General features: G+C 39.3%; 1 protein-coding gene across 1 annotated transcript; it reads right to left on the bottom strand.

Annotated features, from left to right (window-relative positions):
* Positions 1 to 1,611: 1,611 nt before the first annotated feature.
* Positions 1,612 to 21,910, bottom strand: pibf1 (progesterone immunomodulatory binding factor 1). The gene is made up of 18 exons (XM_087850172.1): positions 21,375 to 21,910; positions 21,113 to 21,213; positions 20,305 to 20,503; positions 20,090 to 20,209; positions 18,642 to 18,775; positions 17,603 to 17,711; positions 17,381 to 17,500; positions 17,228 to 17,289; positions 16,857 to 16,982; positions 16,104 to 16,202; positions 12,484 to 12,649; positions 8,775 to 8,925; positions 8,359 to 8,449; positions 7,736 to 7,838; positions 5,281 to 5,411; positions 3,939 to 4,023; positions 2,053 to 2,235; positions 1,612 to 1,785 (listed from the first exon to the last, which is right to left on the bottom strand). Exons 1-18 carry the CDS (start codon positions 21,639 to 21,641, stop codon positions 1,732 to 1,734), a joined length of 2,301 nt encoding a protein of 766 aa, XP_087706298.1. The 5' UTR covers positions 21,642 to 21,910; the 3' UTR covers positions 1,612 to 1,731.
* Positions 21,911 to 21,976: the final 66 nt, after the last annotated feature.

The raw sequence follows: 21,976 nt of genomic DNA, 5'->3' as shown, positions 1-21,976 counted from the left end.
AATTGGTCAAATAGTGGGTATGATGCACATGACTGCATATGACACACGCGTGTTACTTAATATAGTTACAGCAGGTACAGGTGTGGTTACAGGTGTGGACTCTTGTCTAATGCGTTGTCAATCTATAAACTGTTTCGATGTTGCATTAATGGTTAGTCTAGTAAGGAATCAAGGAAACTATTGGACAGAGCAGAAGAATAAAGTGGAATTCAATGGAAATACTTGAAAGTATTTTAAAACTGTACTTGAGTAAAATGAGACCATCTGTTACAGGAAATATTTGTGTTGTCATCAAACTATTATTAAAATATTGTGGGTTTATTTGACTCCTATAACCCATCAAATTAGTAAATTACCAAACAGTCACAATAATAGAACCTGAGACCCGCCAAAAGTATTTGGAGAGCAATATTATTATTATTTCATCTGTAATCCAGAGGGCTGAACGCAAAAAATATATGAGCCATCTTTATCTACCCAAGTGTAATTGGACAAATTAGAGGAATAATTATAGAGTATAATGTTCAGTTGCAGTACTTTGTTAAGAACCCTTTACCAAAACAATGACAGTCTGAAATCCATGGATTTAACCAAATGCAGTAAAGCAAATGCTTCACTGCAGCTGCCATCAATTATGGTTTGCTCTTGAGTCTTTCTGCCTTTCGCCTTCAAAACTTGATGCTCAATCAGGGTGAGATTAGAAGATTTACACGGCCACTACTGAATATCCCATTTCTTTACTCTTTATTCAGAATCACCTGGGCCTTGTGCAACATGCTTTGGCTCCCTCAACATCTGTGCTGTGTAGCAGCTTCCAATCAACAGCTGCATTTAGCTGAATATCAGCAAAAACCATATACTTCACGATTAATCCAGCTGTTTCTGTTGCATTATCAATGATCACTACTACCTTAGTGAACTGAGAAGCTATGCCTACCCATGCCATCACTCATCTCCACTGTGTTTTGAGGATAATGTATTTGCCGGGTTAACATCCAGTCCAAACCTTCTCCTTTCATTCTTTCCCCACCCTACCTCACACCCATCAAGGTTAATCTCAAGTTCATCTGGCTGACATTTTCTCTTCCAAAGCTGATTTTCTGATATTTTCTTAGTTGAGTGTATTGTAGCCTTTCTACTCTTGAGGCTTATGAAACCTTTTCCACAGATCTATTACTACTTCTTATGGGAGTTTTAACATCACATGTAGGATAACAAAACTCCTGAAAAGGGACAAACCAGTTTCGCATTAGCCGCCCGCCCAAATTTAATATGACACCGATAAGAACATGGTCAGAAATAATAAAGCTATGTCTACTATGTCTCTATTTAAGGAACCTCAGCTTGTGCAAATCAAAGGCTAAGGTTCCTGCAGTGTTGTTTGTAGCGAGCAGTATCTGCAAACTTGGAAAAGATGAGAAAATAATGATAGACAGACCTAATAAAACAGGCCACTGCCAAAAAAGAGGAATTTTTGGGCCTTCAGTTAGCTTGGAATGTGTACCCTGTGGAAGGTAATATCTCTGGACCAGCACACAGATAATTTATCCCATGAACAATATTTAACAAAGGATGAGAAAAACAAAACGCTTAGACAGTTCAAACTGTTTGTGCCTTTGTATTTGAAAAGCAATCAAGCAATGAAATGAACTGTAACTTACAAAAGTCTAGACAAAACCTAAAAGTTAAAAACAAAACAAAAGTCCTGAGCTCCAGTCATGACACAAACGGTCACTTGGATTTCTGCTTCTGCTTTTGGTACCAATCGGGAACTTCTTTATTTGTCTGTAAATGAAAATAAGAGAAAGAAATAATATGAAAAGTGAAAGAGATTTGTTAATATACTCTCATCTATTTGACTTTCTCATGACTCATGGCTACATACTAGAACATATCCTCAGTTAGCCAACTTCACTGAAAAACTTCTATTTCACTAAATGATTTTTTAAAAACTATTCATCCTTTCATTTCTATTGCTTTGTCCTAACATGTGTCTAAGCACGTTCACATGGTGTGACTCATAAAAAGGGTGGTGCTACAACAGTCACTTACAAACACAGTGGGTTTGGGTTTGTTTGGTGATTCTTCTTCTGCTGTCCTGTTGATACCTTTGGACTGCTGTTTTTTCCCCAATCCAGAAGTCCTGATACCAGTTTTATCTGTTTCCAACAGGTTTAGAGCGTCTGCCTGTCTGGACCGCATGCTGATCAGGACCTGCTTCATCATGGCCAACTCCTGGAAAACCGCACAGTTCATAAAAGAAAAAAGAGGAAACAAGAGTAAAACAATAAATGAAGGAGTGTATGAGAAATTACTGGGAGTGTAGAGTCCAAAAGGCCACAGATTTCAACTATATAATTGTTTGATTTAACAAAAAAAAATAATGTAATTCTTCTCTTTTATCTTTATTAATGTTTCGTGAAACATTTGCTTTCAAGAATTCAGGTAGAAGAAACCAAACACAGTCCAGCGATGGGACGACTTGCACTAAGGGTCTGCAGGGATGGCAGCAGCGGCAACAGCAGCAGGGCAGAGAGGGGGACTCTCGGCCATTTCACGGTTCTATTTATCACCTCTGAGGACATGAGCCCTGGCATCTCGCACACACGCACGAGCACACACGCACACACTAGAGCACACACACACGCTAGTGGCATCCCAAATAGCCAAGCTGAGGAACAGCTGTCTATGACAGGGCACATACTTCATACAGCAAACGGCCTGCTTGGGAACATACTCCTGCGTGTACGCGCACGCGTGCTTACGATCATTAAGACGCTGCACTAAATTCTCCGGTGTGAAGATCAACATTAAATTAATCAGCAGCTATTACTTATAATTGATTAATACCGTTAAATTTCAGACAAAAATACCAAACGTTTTGTTTTTAGGTTAAAAAAATGTGTGAATTATCTGATTAAATTATAATTAGGTTTGTGTTCATTTATTTATTTATTTAAAGAAAACTTGAGCTCTAGGATATTATAAAGGAAAATTCCTAAATATTTACTAAAGACTGTTGGGGCCATAATTAAAGAGAGATATTAAATCTTTATATGTGTTGTTCCACTGAAGCATGGGTTAACAGGTACGGTACCCACCTGGAGCAAGATACACTCAGACAATACAGTGGATGTCGCAGCTAACACAGCTGCAAAACCTCATCACCGAAAACTAGATCTGCAATCATTAGTCATTAAATTCATGCAAACTGGGAAGTACTATAACAAAAAATAAATAATCTCTTTAGTTTTTAAATCATACATTGCCACAAAAAAAAAAAACAAAATAAAAAACTCTGAGGTTTAAGTCATGAGCTTGTAGGAGAAAGAAAAAAGAAATTGTGTCTCATCCCTGCAGCGGATGATGTAATCAAATTACAGCCTGCTTTACAATCTGGTTTAGCTACAAGTAAACTCTTGTGATTTGAGCTCAGAATTGCCAGATTTCTGTCTGCACTTCAGAACAAAACAACATGCTGAGCTGGAAGAGGTGACTCCTGTTTGAGGGTTTTAGTGTTTACGTCAGTTGTGTGATGATGAAGTTGATCCAACACTTTGAAACCAAGAAACCAACCAACCAGTCTTTCTTTTCTTTCTTCCTTCTAGGTTTCTCACTTTTCATTTTGTGACCTTACTTTCAGAGAATACTCTGGCTTTTTTATGTTTACAGTGATGTGTTATTGAAATATCACTGCAGCTTATAATTAAGCCCCCTGGAGTCTATTTGTGTGGGGTTTGAAAAACAAGCTCCAACAAAAACTCCATACAACTGATAATATAAATAGCAATGTAGCTTTGAATAAATGTACCACCCACTCAGTTTACGAATATTTTATATCTTCATATTATCAGAAAGCATTCAGCAAATTGATTGCTAACAATCACATAAACACCAAACAAAACACAACCAGTAACCAACACTGTCCCTTTGTGTACCTCTTGATGGTTGAGAAGTCGCTCCAGATCAGCGGCCATGTTGTTTTTCACCTGTTCCAGAGCGGTCCGCTCTTTCCTCAGAGAACTGAGGTCATATTCAAACACAGACAGATAGAGCAGATCTCTAGTTAATACAAAAGGTACACTTAATATTTATTCGGTAAGTATATGTAGTAAAATATTAACATGTCTTGAACAAAAATATTTAAAGACTGCAGAAACGGTAATATTAATGTGCTTCATGAAGCAGATTTAGTGCGTTTTAGTTTGTTTTTTTTTTTATTGCTCTTTAGCGTCAGGTGGATGGGACACACAGGATCAGATGTGAAGGTGTGGTATGCATCGTAATTTGAATATTCATTCATTTGTGTATGCAAAAATAAACAAAAAGCCTGCCATTTGGTCTAAAAAGCCAGAATGTACTCAGCACTAAGAATACAAACAGGCTAGATAAGATTATCAATGGGCAACAAATTCAAAACACACAAGCGATGACTTTGAAAAGTATTTCTATCTCGCTACAGTGCAGTTCAAACGTTCTTTCCCGAGGCTCCGAGACATACAAGCAGAGGCTTGTAATGGAGGTGGTTTAAGGCAAATCACCATGCAAATCTTCAAATAACAGATAGCGTCCCCACTGTTCGCAAGATTTAAACGTCTCATAAGCAGAGATAAGCCAATTTCAGGTAGGAGAATTTGGAATATCAGCAAACTGTTAATACTACTAAAAAAAACCCCTGCACACATTCATACAGATAAAAGCAACAGGACTTCAGTGCATCACGTAAAATTCTCCTGAGCTGTGCATCTGCAGCCAAACAGGTTAACCTTGCAGACCCACAGAGAAAACTTAAATGTTTCCGACAGGGAAAGTCTGACAGCATTTTTCTTAACCTTTTTTTTTTTTTTTAACCCTTCTTGTTCCTGCACCTGGTGAGCGCTCCGTGGTAGCGCACAGCAAGAGAAAACCTGCGGTCTGTCAATTTGCATTTTTGACAGGCTAAAATAGAGAGGGCACAACAGCAATTTAGGTCATTGCCAGGAACCTGCAAATGCACGCATGTGGGGACTTACATGCACACATGCAGGTTTGCACAGACGTAATGGGCTAGGTGTGAAAGGGACAAAAGATGAGACTGGGAGATAATGATAAGGAAGAGATAAACCAAGGGTGGGGAGATATGGGCTCCCCATTGTATCAAGTGATTTACAAGATGCAAAGTTTAACCAAACAAATTAGCAAAGGACGCTTTCCAAGAAGGAGAGAAGGCTGAACAACCTTCAGTTGAAAAGGTCGTGAATGACTGTTTGTTTTTTTTAATGTAGTATGCAGCATGTATACCTGACATCGCCCTCAAGTGAGGTGACACGCTCCTTCAGTATGCTGATCTGTGCATCCTTTTGTCTCACCGTCTCAATCAAGTAACTATAAGGTTGCTGCGTCTGCTGTAACAGCTGGTTGGCGGCCAACAACTGTGGAAAAAACAAAGTATGTGTTAACCTGAGTAGTTAGAGAGCAATTACTTCACCTATGTAATGTTTCGTTTGACTTGTGTAAATTTTTCATGGGTCTGTCAAACTGTTATCTCCGGCATTTTTCAAAGATTCAAATAAAGAAATGAGAAAAATGTGTTTTTCACAACACACGGCTAGTAACAAAGTGCTCAAAGATGCAATTTAAAACAGGTTCTTTGCAAAGTTGCTATGTGTAGACACAACACTACCTCATTCCTTAAGTTAGTAGCCGTTATTATGCTTGAATGATTCATAGGTCAGTGTTAAGTGGCTTAAACAAATACATTCCCCTGGAAATGGTCAGGTACGATGACTTGATGGAAAAAGAGTGAAAAAGCAGCCAATTTCCACAAAAATGAGAAAAAAAACGACCTTCAGAAAACTAGTAGTGAAAATCAATTTATAAAAAAACCCAAAAGATATTACAAGAACGTCTGACAGCTTAGAAGCAAAATATAAAGAAATTAGCGGTGGCTCAGTACAGTGCACAGTAATTGATAAACTAATGTCACACCAGTTAAGTAATTCTCTTTAGAAACTGGTTTTAGTTGATATTATAAAATAATATCAACTAAAACATTGGCAAATATTTCTGAATGATGCAAGATCTACAGTCATGGCATCTCTGATCTCATCAGGAGAAACTTGCATAAAAGTGAGTTTTTATGAAGGCATATCTAAACTTCAAGCTTTTTATAAAAAAAAACAAAAACATATCCATCAGTTGGTATTGTTCTTAAAATCTGCTGAACACTAGATAAAGTATGGGTGTTAAACATTAAACAGCTTTTACAACTGGCCGATAGTGAGTAGAACTGGGTGGAGGCTAAGGACAATCGTTAGTTAGTCAGGGCATTTGCGTGGGTGGTTTAGCAGTTAACACCCTGAGCCTTTCTAGTGAAAAGGAAGTATAATTTTTTCTTCTTCTTTTCTTGTATACTCAGTGAATCATAAGTTATTCCAGATGAATGCCAGTTGATCACAGCTGACAGTTGAATGGTTGGCTTATTTAAATCCTGCCCATTCTGGCTTGCACAACCTCTCCTCTCATTGAGTTTATAATAATGAGTGAGGAGAAAGAAGAAGAAAAGAAAGGAAAACACAAGCACATTTGGCTGACAGAGCTATCAGGCTTATAATTACAAATCTTTCTGGATAAAATTTCCCATTAGTGCACGAGTGGCAGACACGTGACTTTACATACACATTTGTATACAGAGAGAATTCACACACCCAAACTTAAAGCTTCAGTGTTGCACACTCATACACAGTCTGCCAAACGCAACAAAAGCTCAATGGCTGTCATGGTTTTTGGCAATACTTTCCCGCTGTATCAACAACGTTTGACAGGTATTATGACTAACTTCCCATTCTTCTCATACAAAGTCTGCAATGCATGCTGTTTGTTTTTAAACAACCTGCCATTTTCGTCATTTGACTTCAAACGTGGAATCTGACAATTTCATTGTTAAATGTTGACAGAAGATTCAGAAAAAAAGCAGGGGACCATCACAATGTGTCCCTAAGTGGGTTGGATGATACTCACTACTGTGCAAAAGTTTGGCCCTGAGGATGATATGAAATAAATAACACCACAAATAAAGTCTTACACAACTACGCAGTAGTTAAGAAGAAAATAAAAATAAAAATCCTCCTAAGCTCACTTGTGCATATTTTTTAAAGACATCTGGCACGTCTTCCAGGAAAACTCGCCACGCCACTTCTGAGGACTTAACCTGTGGCAGGTGCTTCTTTCTCTTTACGCAAATTCAGCGCCGTTGAGATCAGGATTCACCGTTATGGATATATTTGTGGTCACTGTCATGTTTACCCTTGTGAAGTACCTAAAACTTTGGCTTAGTACTGCCCACACGCACACTCTGCTAAAATCATTTTTTCCATTCTTCAAGATGTGACCTAATGTCACGGCTCCAATGGCAGCCTTTCAGAGAGAAGTGATTATACCACAGTCGTGACAATGTCAGGAGGTAAATAGAGATGAGAGAGGAGCCATCAAGGTTGGGCTTTGTAATGACTTTCTTTTGTTACAAGGGGAAAATAAGAGGGAATATGCAAATCATTGTGACTTTGACAGAAAAAGTGGAATAAATTTAAGCAGAGTCGCTGTAGGAGTTTTGTCAAGGCGGAAAAACAAGTGTTTGCAGATACTGACTTGAAGTTTGTTGTTGTTGTTTCAAGTTTGTTTTCCTTAGAAATTAACAAGTACCACTCTCATAGTAATGACGTTCTCCAGGGAATTTGATATTGTTTCAGGTGTTTACCTCTTCGGATATCTGCCCCGTCTGCGACTTGTGACTTTCCAACTCTCTCCTCAGTGATGTATTCTGCCTCTCGAGCTGCAGCACCCTGCGGGCCAAGTGAACGCTGCACAACAGCCACATAAAGTTATGGGAATTTCAATCAACAAGATTACACTAGTGTGTATTTACACAATGCATCTTCTAGAGTCTGCTGCTAGGCAATGAGATTAATTTAGCCTTTTGGCTGCACATGCTGGAGATAAAAATCAAATAAAAGACTTTAAGTGGAAACATGCCCAGATGTTCTAGCTTGGTATTTCTAAGGAGTTACTGTTAAACAACTGTTTAGTTCACAAAGCAAAAGACACCGTGTAGATGACCGCCAAAGAAGAAAGCCGCAAAGATGCACGATATGTGTCACATTTAACGCATACACAGCAAATTGTTTACCAGTATTGCAACATAAAGGGCAAAATTCAAAATCAAATACAAAGGAAAAGAATATATGACAATATAAATGATGCATTTCTTTAAACACTCAAAATATGTTTTGCAAATCTTATGCAGGATGCAAAACCTTAAAAGACCAACATTTTTGTTGCATCCTTTGCTTGAAATGCAGTGAAATGCTTCATGTACTATACCTCTGTTTTAGTCTTCTTTTGGCCGTTGTAGGAACATTTGCCCCATAGCCATATGAGAACAACACCCTCTCTGCCTCTTCTTCACTCTCAACTGGCAAGAGATAATGGTACAACTGGAATTAGAGTATGTCTGCGGGGCTGTTAAGATAAACAGGTACAAACATGTGGTTTGTTTTCTTTTCCTGCTAAGCTCAGGCATTTAAAAAGATCAAAAGATAAAACTGTATTAAGATTTTTTTGCCATCTTTCTATGTCAATCTCCCATCTTACCCAAATAAGATTATTATGTAATTTGTATTACACACATTTTCCAATGTTAGGTTCCAGTTGAGTGCATTTGTTTGATTTTGTCTGTCTGATTTCACAGATATGTGTTTAAAGTAGCTGTTTCCACAGAGCTAATGCTATACTCTTACTTTCGGCAGCTTGCATGGTGACCTGGTCCAGCTCTTGCTCGAGCTTTTCATACGTTTCCAGGCGAGACGCCTGCTCAGCGTTCTGAGTCTGCAGCTCTGCTACCCGCCTCTCTGAGGAAGTTTGTAGCCTGTAAAACTCCTGAGTGAGGAGCTTAGCAGCAGGAGGAGAGACAGAGAGACAGACAATAATGTTCAAAACTATTGTTCTTAGTTGCACTTTAACACCTTTGTTTCCAAATTATGTCCGCAGGGTTATAGTTTATCAAGATCAGCTTTTTCCAAAATGATAAAAGTTATCTCACTTCAGTTATGTTTTGCTGTAAAATGAGGTTGTCAAACATGCCAACGCTATCAGTAAATCCTGTCATAAACCTGCTGCGTATGACCTGTGCAACTGCCACAAGAGTTGACTCGAGTCCCCATGTGTCGTGCTTACTGACAGAGAGTCATTCGCACTGATGGCAACATTGCCATGTCAAGCTATCCAAGTGTGGGATGTTTTTTTGATGGAGGCGATTTAATATAAATTCTAATCTCAGCATTAAAACTCATGATATGAGCCCTCTTGCTTCTAGAATTCCCAGAGTATTTAAAATAATTTTATATAATATTGATATTTGGTCTCTCTGTATAGCTACAAAAATCACCATGCAAAATATCCCAATACTTTTTATTGATTTATTTATTTTTCCCCACCACCCCAAACTAACATAGTAGCAAAAAACCTTTCGCTATATAAAGATAAAATGGTTAATAAATGTTAAGGTAACCCTGGACACACACAAGGCTTTGAAATCTTTTGATACTGCCAAGTTTATATAAATGTAAAATGCTATGCCTCAGCCTCCTAGTAGAGACACCTATCGTATAAATTTGAGGCGATTTTCCAAAAGGTTGACCTCTGATCTTGACCCTGAGTTCAAGTTCATTGAGATGAGAAGTCACCTCGTTTCTAAGTTAACTTGAGTGTCTAAACCGCCCACCCAGCCAGCAAGGTTACGACAATACCCCATCAAACTTTTACAGCTGAGGGGTAAGAATTTCCGGAATTGGATGAGTGCTTTTTTGCTTATTTTGCTTCTTGCCTATGCTGTTTTACCAAACTCAGTTTGATGCTCATACTACCACACAGACAGTTTGCTGCACAATTGAGCCCATATTTTACTTGTAGGTTTCATATATGGTTGCAGGCAGAAATTCATCGTAACAACAGGCTTGTAGGGAACAAGTACATTTACATATTTGACACACTTACATGTTTCAGACTATGAAACAAATTTTAGTATTTGAAAAAGACAGCCAGGTTTTAATGTCATTTGTTACAGGAAAACAGCTATCTAAACCTAACCTAATAACTGGCTGTGCCTTTCTTGGAAGCAAGAATTGCAGTAACTTGGAAATAGTCTTACACGTTGCTGTGCAGGAATTTTGGCCCACACTTTCAGAAATTTTAATTCAGCCAAACAGGTGGGTTTTCATGCATGAATGGCCTGCTTAAGGTCATTCCAAGGCATCTTAATTGGATTTAAATGTGGGCTTTTGACTCGGTCACTCCAAAAACCTTCATTTTGCTTTGTTTTGTAGCCATTCAGAGGCGGTAGAGAGCTTCGCGGTTCCACCAGTTGGCCATCACACTACACCACCACCACCACCCGCTCCACGTTTCACGGTTTGTATGATGTTCCTTTTATGAAATGCTGTGTTACTTGTGTTATGAGACACAAATCTTCCAGAAAGTTTTCCCTCATAAGTCCATAGAATTTTCCTAAAAGTCTTCATCAACAGATCATCAAGATGTTTTTAGGCAAATATGAAATGAGCCTTTGTGTTCTTTTTGGTCGACAGTAGTTTTCTCCTCGGAAGTCTCCCATGGCCATTTTTCCCAGTCTCTTTCTTACTGTTGAATCACGAACGCTGACCCTAACTGAGACACATGAGGTCCGCAGTTCTTTTGTGTCCTCCTGGATGAGTCATTGATGCACTCTTAGAGTATTTGGTAGGACGGCCACTCCTGGGAAGGTTCTCTGTTTGTAATTAATAGATCTCACCATGGTTCACTGAAGTTCCAAAGCCTTGCCTTGGAAATTGCTTTTTAAATCTTTTACAGACTGAAAGATGACAATGACATTATTTCTCATCTCTTCTTGAGCTTTTTTAGATGGTGGCATGTGATTTCTTGATTCAAGAGGTCTGGCAGGAATCAGGCCTGGGTGTGGTTAGTGAAATTAAACTTAGCTTTCCAAAATAAATGTGGTTAATTTTCTCACAGTTAATTAGCAACTTAAAAAGGCAGGACAATAATTTTTTCAGATAGGGCCAGGTATGTTTAACTCTTTCCCCCCCGACTAAATAAAATCATAATTTAAAAACTACATTTTGTATTTACTTGGGTTATGTTTGTTTAAAAGAAAATTTGTTTGAGGATCTGAAACATGTAAGTGTGACAAAGATGCAATGTCCAATGCAAAAAGAGGAAGCTAGGAACTATTTGACGCTTGTCTTTATAATCACAGTACACTTTTCTGGGAAGTTGTGGAGAAGTACCTAAACATTATTTATATACTGAAGCCACAGGTCAATATTGTTATCGTTCAGATTAAACATAGAGTTCCTTCACTTACATACCCCTCTGAGTGTGTCTCTCCACAATTCCTCAGTTCATGTGCAGATGCATAATGAAACACATGCATAATACAGCTTATAAGATAATGACAAGATAAATAAGATAATGGCTAGATAGTAATTAACTAAAAAGAGAAGACGGCGTAATTACAGCACTGATAAATACCTTAAAGGGATAATGAAAATTTTAAACTGATTTTTCCCATTTGATTTAATCAACGGTGAACTACAGCGTTACACGGACTTTTAATCAGAATGAATGTTCCACCATCGTAATCAAATGATGGATAATGGAGTAATATCTTGAGACGTAGGGTATACTTTTGTTCCCATTACATACATGATTACATAAACTTTGTTTTTGGATTAACTTATTAGAAATTGTTTCCTTTTACCATTTTTCTTTTATTATTTTTCAACATTTACTCGAAAAATAGATCAGGAGAAAAGAAAGATCAGACGGAGACATAAAGCAAGCCTTGCAATCACAGCGTTAATTTAAAAAAATATATATATATTAAGCATTTTTCTCCTTTTATGAACACGTGATGTGATGAGAGGTGCATCCAGACATCAAGGACTAATTGCACTTAGTGTACTTCTTTCATAAGTACGCTTGATTCATTGGACACAAATAAAAATTAAGCCACTGGGGCGATTTATGAAGACGGATAGCCGTGTTAATTTTTAAGTACTATGGACGGACTTGATTTTAGGCTTCAGTTGTGCATATTCAGTTGTAATAATAACATCGTATGTTTGTGGGCAACGTTTCTCCCGTCTGTGCCAAACAGATCATTTTTGACTGACTGATAATTAGGAGTAGACTAGAAGCACCAACTTTATTATCAAAGAAGTGTTCAAGGTGACAATCAGCCTAAGGTAATCTTGAATTAAATAAGAAGATTGAGAGAATTTTTAAGTTGTGTGCTACTCTCTGTAATGAATGCTCCACAGACCTCAGCAGGATGCACTAATTACTAATTACTAATACGAATAACTTCAAACAACCTGTAACATTAACTCAAGCAGAAAGCAAAACAAACACACTAGTAATCGGGTATCCCATCATTTTATGTCTGAGTACCTCTAGTTTCTTCTGCTGTTTCTCACACTCCAGCTGACACTGAGCTAGGGCTTTAGCCATCTCATCCTTGACCATATTAGCACGCTCAGCTTCAAAAGAGTGCAGCTTGGCCTGGTTGGATAGTTCTGCCACCCGGCTGTCTGTACCCAGCTGGAGCTGACGGAACCTAGAGTAAGAAAAGATGGAGATAAAGTCACACACCTCACTAGATATTAAAGATAATTTTTGTATTTTTTTTTTTAAATGTTACAACATGTTTTGGTACAAAGAGAAAATGTGGACTAGATAATAAAGGAGCACAGTGTGCTTCTCACACAAAAGGTAAACTCAGGTGTAGGCTGGTGGTTGAGCTCAGGCATGCCCGGTGGTTTTAAACAAATGCTGCAACTTCTTCCGCAACAGGGACTCAATTACATTTTGCGGTAAATGTCTTAAAAGCATGCTCCTTTGGAAACTGGCAAAGAAGCTGTCAGTTGGTATACTTCCCCATTGTACACTATTGTGAAATGAAGTTCAATTTGCACCTACACCGCTACACAAAGTCATTAAGCAGGAAGTTTGCGTGTTACAGTGCACCATTTCTTCAGTTGTGCTTGCAGCAGTTTTTGATTTTGTTCCATCTACAGTGATTAAGTTGGCACCAGTAAAAGGTTTTTTCATTTAACCTAACCAATTAGACAAGAACAAAGGGACCGAAAGCGCCCTGCAGTTAATGTCGGATATAGAATATAAAGACAGAGGTGCTTTTATTTTTATTTTGATCCAATTTTCTATGCATGTAAATGCAAAGACATAACAAACTGGTTGGTTATTTTAATCTTTCCAGTCATTTATCAGGCTGAAACAGCAAATGGATCCTGATGAATCGAGCAGCATGTGTAAGTCTGTTAGATGAGTAAGAAAAATAACTTGAAGATATAACTTCCCGCTCGAGAGAAATTATAAACTAAATTTTTTCGTGACTAATTAAAAAAGGCCAAACAATTTTTCTGCAGCCTTTAAAGTACAACACGAGCAGACAACAGTTTCAAGCTCACTTCTCCTCCCTAGGCAGTGTTCGAGCATGCACACACAGACCCCATCAAGTCGTGGAGGTTGGTTGGATAATATTAATAACTCTCGATTACAGCTGACCTGATAAGATTTCATCATCCATAGTGCGCAGGCCTGAGCTATGTGCTCACAGTGATAGACGTGTACACATGGTGGACATTTTATGCCTTCTTTTATTCATCGTGGCCGCAATATGGAAGCAAAGAAGTAAAAATTTCTTCGGAAAACAATGCTACCCTTCCGGAAGGCTGTCATTAGCTGCGTTTATTCTTGTGCTTTTAAATGGCAAATTTATGACAGTGACAAATAAGAGTACGTGACACTCAAGTCTGTCAGGAAGGTGAAAACGGAAAAAACTGTGCTCAACACTTTGCCTTTGTTTCGGACAATCGGATCGCTATGGTTCAAGCTGGCCCTTTAGGCTTAAATTAACTGACGCCATTTCAGGCTTCTCACCCTCATTCTTTGCCCCAAAAATAGGGGCATGCGTGGGGTTAGGGGTTAAGGGCTTGAGGCTAGCATCTGTCATTGCTGGCTTGCGATGTGATGTAGAGAGGGAATGTGATCGCTGTAGAGAGAGTCCAAGGGAGAGTGAAGTGACTTTGTGCATATGTGTGTGTGTGTGTGTGTGTGTGTGTGTGTGTGTGTGTGTGTGTGTGTGTGTGTGTGTGTGTGTGTGTGTGTGTGTGTGTGTGTGTGTGTGTGTGTGTGTGTGTGTGTGTGTGTGTATGGAAAGACTAACAGCTGGTGGTTTGGATGTAGAGAAATGCATGGCATGTAGTAGTAACCCAGGACTGGGACACTACTACTGCCGCTGCTGCTGCTGCTGTGTAAGTGGCTCTGTTTGTGTGTTGCAGAGACACTTAAAGTGAAAAAATAAAGATTTATGACATGAGAAATTAGAATTCTTGATGGTGCAGAAAGAAATATCTCCACCTAAATAATTGTTAGTTTTAAAATGTGGCTTCAAAGGGAGTCTTGAGAAATCAGGTGCAAAGACACATACCATGTGACTAATGACATAAGTACGTACACAGCAGAAATAAGGCACAACACACTAGGACGACTGAAATGCTACCTCCAATAAAAAAGAAATCTTACACCTTAAGTATTTATGTGCTGGTGTGTTCATCAGGGCTCACAATATTTCTATAGCAATTTTCATGCAATTTTTAAAACTTCTTACAAGGCTGTGGCCCAGAGGCACCTTTCCAGGCTATACCGAGATGGCCTCTATGGCCTGGAGCACAGATAGAGACTAGCTGGTCAGACACTAATCACTCAGAAGGAGGGTGGAAAAGGAAAAAAATAATAGAAAAACAGCTTCATTTTTTTTTTAAAACCTACAAAATCTGAAAAAACCCACATAGTTTAAACATTAAAAGGCAACAAAACTTGATTACTAAACTCACTTTCTCTTAATAGCAATTTCAAAATCTCATCTTATTTCCTCAGCAAATATCGTCAGTGCCATCAAATAATCGGTGCCTCATTTTGCTTTTTACCTGTGCTGTTTCAGCTCTTACAGGCCAAGACACTGGCTGCTTAGGACCTCTTTTTATAAAGTAAACTGACTTCCGAGCAACCTTTTGATCTCTCTGCTACAGCAAAGCCTTCATGTGATCTTTAGTAAGAGATGGTAAACCACAGCCACCAAAGTCCTGCCGCGCCCACAACATTTGCTAATGACAGGCGGCCAGTGGCTCGCATGTCAGCGTCAAAGCAAGTACAAGCTCACAGCTTTAAAAGAAACAAAAGAAACACGGTGAGAACTTAATCTTTAAAAAAAGCACAGCAATCAAGCTGGCTTTATTAATCAAACTACGGTAGTTTGGCTTCTTTGGCTAGTCTTCTACACACAAACACACGCAAACACAAACACAAAATACAATGAATTATGCGAATGGGTTCCAAATATTTCATGGTTAACAACGACAACAAAGAGTCGTTCCAGATGCCCTCAGTTACCCTCAGGTGGAGTTTCTTAAGTTGCCAACGTTGGAAGCTGTTAACTAACCACGACGCTACCTGTCACATTAATGAATCTTTCTCATGCAGCTGGAAACAAAAACAGATTTTGGTAGTCTAAAGTATGTAATCATGTGACCAAGCACTTTTTTCCAACTTTCATGTGTGGTATTTTCAATTGTAACTAAGAATTTGTACTCATTATATCACTGCTTGCACAGATAAAAATTTTGATATTTATTCTATACTACCAGTTTATGTTATTTAAAACCTCCCATTTTGAACCGCATTAAAAATCTAGTTTATACAAAAAAAATAAAAGAAGTTACCCCTAACATGCATTTAACAAGGTGCATAGACAGTCCCATTTTCCCACTTACTTTTTTTTAGCACTCTCTCTCTCTTTGTTTTTAATTAAATTAAGACTGAGAGAATTTTATTAATAATCAATAAAATAACTTCCACTTATCTTCTTGGCTAGAAATGACCTAAAGGGAGACTTCTGACTTCTGTGCATGACATGGAGTGACAGGAAAAAAGAAAAAAAAAAAAACATGTCAGTGTTGCGCTTTAAGCATGTGACAGATGATAAAACTCACTGCTCCAGCAGTTGGTCATATCTGGACTGGGCGTCTCTCTCAGCAGCCACTGCTCGGTCTCTCTCCAGCACCGCGCTGTCTCTGGCCTCGCGCAAGTTCCTGATCAAACACACACACGCACACAGTTGAAAGACACTCTCATCCCTGTGGAAAGCAATGAGTTTTTGAGGTACTGTTACATTGTAACATTGTAACAGCTCTTTCTTCTCTTAAATATCTGTGTAGGCACAAGTAAATACAGTAACAGACAAATGTTATGTTATTTTACTGACCTTTTTTTGAACATGTAAATATAAAGAAAAGAAAAGAAACATCAAGTTGACACGAATAGGTATATAATCACACAACTTACATGCTCACAAAGGATCAGGGTGAAGTTTACTGCGAAATTCGCTTTATTCTATGTTAGATAAGTGATGAAAAATAAAAAGACCAAGTGTAGTGGGTGCACAATTAATCTACTTTTTGCTAATTCACCACAAGTAGCTCTACATATTTTAACAATGCAAACTTTTATGCTTGATGTCCTTCTTGTTTCTCCTCCTCCTCCCGGGGATCTTTTGCTTTTTAGGTGAATTTGTAAACCACAACATCATTGAGTCACCAGTCTCTTTCCCCTGCAATGCTTCAATTTGTAATTATAAACCACTCACTGACTCTTAATGAGTAATGAATGATGTTTGACTTTACTTGGTTTAAACAGCACCCCTGATATTCACAGTTTTCAGCAGTTATACTAAAAGACGCCGATACCTGTTTTCCCTCTCATACATCTCCCTGGAGGTTCTCTGCAGGTTGTCTATCTCCTGACTTGTTTTCAGCCTGATGTTCTCCAACTCCTCTCTTAATTTGCTCTCATATTCTGACTTGTAGTGGTCTCTGTAGAGAAAAGAAGATTTTAAAAAAGGGTTTTTTTTAAATGAACAGAGCATTATACGCAGAAGCTTTCTTCATGTGGGTGAGGTCATAAGAACTGAGATCAGAATACAGCTGGCAGATACGCATCATCATCTAATTTTTATTGACTATTATAATACTTGCACAGCTTACTTCTTCCATATCAAAGCACTAGAATAGTGGCTTCTTATGAGAAGCATAAAAGAACAAAAACAGCAAAGTCGAACCTGGATGCTACATATTTTTCATAGGCGTCTTCCCTGGCTTTTTTAGTGTCTTCTAATTGTACCTGGTCAAAAAAAGGAGAAAGAAAAGTGAAAGCAAATCACACGGGGACTTCTTGTGTTACTATAAGCATTTTGCCGATGAACTGTCTGAACCTGCAATCTCTCCAGGCGGTCTTCTTCATGTGCACAGCGAACACTGAGTTCCACATTCTGCCTGTGCAGGTACTCCTTGTCCTTCTGCAGGAGTGTCACTGATTGTTGCAATGTTGCCACCTGGAGGACACAAAGGAAGAATACATTTAAAAAAAATATTACCACAGAACCATGAAAGAAAGATTTAGAGGGTATTACGAGGAAAGAATCTGTGTGATGCACCTCTTTGCTGAGTGTGTCCCTTTCTCTGGTCACTGCGGCGTGAGACAAGTCTACGGCCTCGTATCTCCTCTTTAACTCCTTCAGCTCTGCTTCAAAGTTGTCGCGCTCTCTATAAAACACAACATCAGGGGTGGACACAAATTTAAACTTACAAGTTCAAAATTTAAATATAAAGGTAAGTTTAAATTCATCATCTCCTATTTCTTGTTTCTGAGGGGAAAATGGTTTGGAGCTTGCTGTTTCCAGTTTTAGATAATATCATAGTGAAATGCTGCTCTTTGAAACATTACATAATATTAAAGTAATTAACGGGTGATCGTGGCTCAAGAGTTGGGAGTTCGCCTTGTAATCGGAAGGTTGCCGGTTCAAGCCCCAGCTTGGACAGTCTCAGTCGTTGTGTCCTTGGGCAAGACACTTTACCTGACACGGTCAGAGGGCCCGGTGGCGCCAGTGTCCGGCAGCCTCGCCTCTGTCAGTGGTGGCTGTGGTTACATTGTAGCTTACCATCACCAGTGTGTGAATGTGTGCGTGAATGGGTGGATGACTGGATGTGTAAAGCGCTTTGGGGTCCTTAGGGACTAGTAAAGCGCTATATAAATACAGGCCATTTACCATTTACAGGCCATTTAAAATGATAGCAAACAAAAACTGACGGCTGGTTTTCCTTTTTTAAATAAAACATAAAGGCTCCTGGCGTCCTACTTTTCCACCACATTTATTACAGACATGCTGTTACGCCAGACGGTCCATTAAGCGTTTCAACGCCAGTATCAAATGTTACAATGTACTGGTTTTCAAAGGATCTGAGTCACAGTAGTCCAATTTATAATGTGTTTTTTCATTACTGTTATAGACGAAAAAGCAGCGGGCTGCTCTTAAACCTACAATACAGTTCTGCATTTTTTTCCCCATGTACTGTTTAAAAATTGTGTTTCTGGGACAAGGACAGAGCCTAAAATATGTACTGTGGCCTTCAGAGGAAATATAGAAAGCTCATAAGCTGACCTCTGATTAGCAAATGTCACATAAGCAAACACACCGTTTGATGTTTGGGTAGTTTTCTCTGCGGTAGTCGCCATCTTGGATCTGCTGTTTGGTGTCAGCCAGTTCTAAGGTCAATCTCTGGCTCCTCATCTCCAGCTCTGTACGCAACCGCCGCTCTTCCTCGTAGCTCTTTGAGGACACATGCACAGAAAAGACAATACTGATAATACAAGAAGGACCTTATCTACTACTATTATTATTATTATTATTAGCATTATCATCATCATTATTAGCATTATTATTATTAGATGCGATAAGACACATTCCTGCATTCAGCACGAGGTGATGTGCAATTTTACAGCCAGACGTCTCCAAATCACAAACCGAGACCTTGCCAAGAAAATAAGGCATCCGAAAGAAATACTAGGAATTCTGCTACTAGTATTCCTTGGACACTGGAAGGAATAATGGACGGAAGGAATAATTAATAATGAAAAACTGAAAGATTAGGATTTCAGGAAAAATCCAGTCCAGGCACTCAATGTAGGAGCAACTGATAAAAAGGCCTTAGTTTTTAGTGAGCTAGAGGAATTAGAATATGTGCACTAGCATGTATTGGCTTGTGTGTTCTTCAGGGTGCGGGATGTCTACATTCAAAAAAAAAAAAAAAGTAAAATCACCTGTCACACAGCAATGTTTAGATGCCCTGTGGCATTTTCATCTTAAAGCATCTCTTGCCAAGAAGAGAATTAGGACAGGATATTTTGCACAGTTTTCCCATTCTCAGATGTTCCGAACACAAGGAAATAGTCTGCTTTTAAGACATCCACACTACTGTTAGTACTCTGTGTGGGTAATACAAGCATGCTGTTTGGATAGTGCACATGCGGAAGCACACATGATATCCACTCAGTAATGCAGTACAGAAATATTACCTGTGCTATTTACAATCTGTAACAAAGCAACAGCATGCCAACTTTTTACTATGGAACCGTCAAGTTAAATACCAGCATGTCTGGTCCGACTGTGTCAGACATTTGCGTTCTCACATTCACCTCCTTAGGGTGAAAACTGTTTAGCCAACATCCCTCCAGCAGCCCGAGTCTGAATTCATGACATTTTTTTGGCATATTATAACCCGGCTGTCAGCATGACACAGCATTTTCTCATCATTGTGTCATGCATGCCTACGGGGTGTCTGGTAGTTGTATTGACTGTACTGTTTTTGTTTAACTCACACCAATATCATTCTCAACACTGCAGTTTTTAACATGACCACTGAAATGTCACTACTATTGATGCTTTTAGCACATCTTGACCATCTGCAATCTTTGTTTTTACATTTCCTAAACAAGTGACTCAAAGTCTGAGTGTTTCAAGTATGTTTCTTTAAACATAACAAGAGAAAATAAAGACAAAAAAGAACAAGTGTTTGATATGCTACGCAAACGATTATGTGAACACTTTGCACAAGTGCTGCTAGGTTGGGTTTGTGTGTTTTACCTCAATCAGTGTCTTCATCTTGGTTCTGTGCATATCCAGCTCTTCTGTCACACTGCTGTTCTTCAGACTAAGCTCAACCAGCTGGGCCCGCAGAGGGGTCACTACCTCATAGAAACGCATCTAGGGACACAGCACAAAGAAAACATCACCTTGTTTCTTGATTTCTTTATATGTTGTCCTTTCTAATGACCAGTAGAAGACCACCTCATACTCACAGCTACATATTCCTGTATAGATATTTTGTCCTCAGGAAGACCACGAAGCTCCTGGTATCTGTCCTGGGAGAGGTCCAGATCCCTGAGAGACCTCCTCAGTTCTCCAGCCTTCTCACACAGCTGTCGGTTAGTCTCCTCAAGCTGCTGCTGCCTGAGCAGGATGGCCTCCATCTCCTGCTTACGCAGAGCCTGCTGCTTCCTGGTGATGATAGCCTTTTTTTAACAAAGTTGACATTTGACCTCAGCAGCTAAATGATGGGACGGAGGGTATATGTAGTTTTATTAGGTAAAAATTACATTACAATGCACTATAGAAGCTCTGCTTATGCATGTTCAAGCACACATAATTGTGTACTTTAACATGCATAACACGCATATTCTCTTTCACTGCATCCATCAATCTTCTAAGCAGTTTGTATACAAAGTTAGAAAGGCAAGGTTGACATGGTTTGGACACGTGCAGTGCACAGATAACTGATATATCAATTATCAACCACTGGACATACTGTATCAATTTTTCACGCACTGCACGTGTCAAAACCATGTCAACTTTGCCTTGTTGAAAATACTGCTCAATAGCCTGAGCTGTATATGCATTTCTTGTTCCCAAACATGACACTGATGCTACAAAGGGCACAGGGCAGACACAACATCCTTGTGTGATGTAATACAATGAGATACGGGGGCAAGGACCACGTCTATAAGAGTGCTGCTTTATATGCACACATAAAGACTTCAATTTAAGTGTTTATGTCTCGGAAAATATAACTAGTCATGAAACCCCTGCTTTGGTTGTGTCCTTTCTCACCTGTTCTCCTCCTGAGTAAGTTTCAGCTGGTTATCCAGTCTTAGGACCAACACTTGTTTCTGATGCAGGGCGTCATTCAGCCTCTCCTCCAACTCCTCAATCTGAAACACCAGATATTTTATTATAGACGCTTGAATTCAATCACAAAACTATTACTGCAACAATGATGCTGCAGTACAAGGTCGTTTTTCTCCTAACCAGGGGAAAAGTTACACCCAGATGTCTACAGAAACACTGTCCCCATTTCCCACCCCAAGTCTACCTTTGACATATGATCGGCCTTCATGTTGTCTATGATGAGATTCTTCTGAGATAGCTCAATTTTAAGCAGCTGGATGTTGTGCAGCAGCTCCTTCCTCTCGATCAGCTGACGGGTCACCTTCTGGGAGCCGTTCCGCTGCTCGTCGGACGAGGAAACATCCTCGGTGGTGGGCACGGTAGTCTCCAAGCTGATGTCCTCAGACTCTAGGTCCAAAGAGCTGGAGACGTTGGCTGCAGTCGGCTTGAGATGCTGCTTCTTCGGAGGCATTTTGTTTTGAATCCTGATTCTGACTCCTCGGTACCTCTCTGGCTAAACCGCTAAACACTGGCAACCAGCGTTAAATAAAGAGGACATGAACTTCATGCTGAATTGCAGTGACACCCGGACTCAAAAAGGGAAGCCACCGAATTGTTTTTGTTTTCAAGGGTCCCGCTCTGAGCTGCCTGCTAGCCGCCACCGGCTCGACTTCTATGTGGGTTCAGCTACAGCGCCCTCTGTAGTAATAACCGTGAAGTGCAATCACCACATAGTTCTCTGTACGTGATAACAATACACCGTCGTGCAGTACCCCCTCCTAACACGGGGGTCGCTATAATAATGAC

The sequence above is a fragment of the Neolamprologus brichardi genome, chromosome 13 (genome assembly GCF_056152115.1).
Source record: "Neolamprologus brichardi isolate AB-2024 chromosome 13, ASM5615211v1, whole genome shotgun sequence".
Taxonomy (NCBI): Eukaryota; Metazoa; Chordata; class Actinopteri; order Cichliformes; family Cichlidae; genus Neolamprologus; species Neolamprologus brichardi.
The sequence above is the reverse complement of the archived record's forward strand: the minus strand, read 5'-3'. Positions and strand labels throughout refer to the sequence as shown.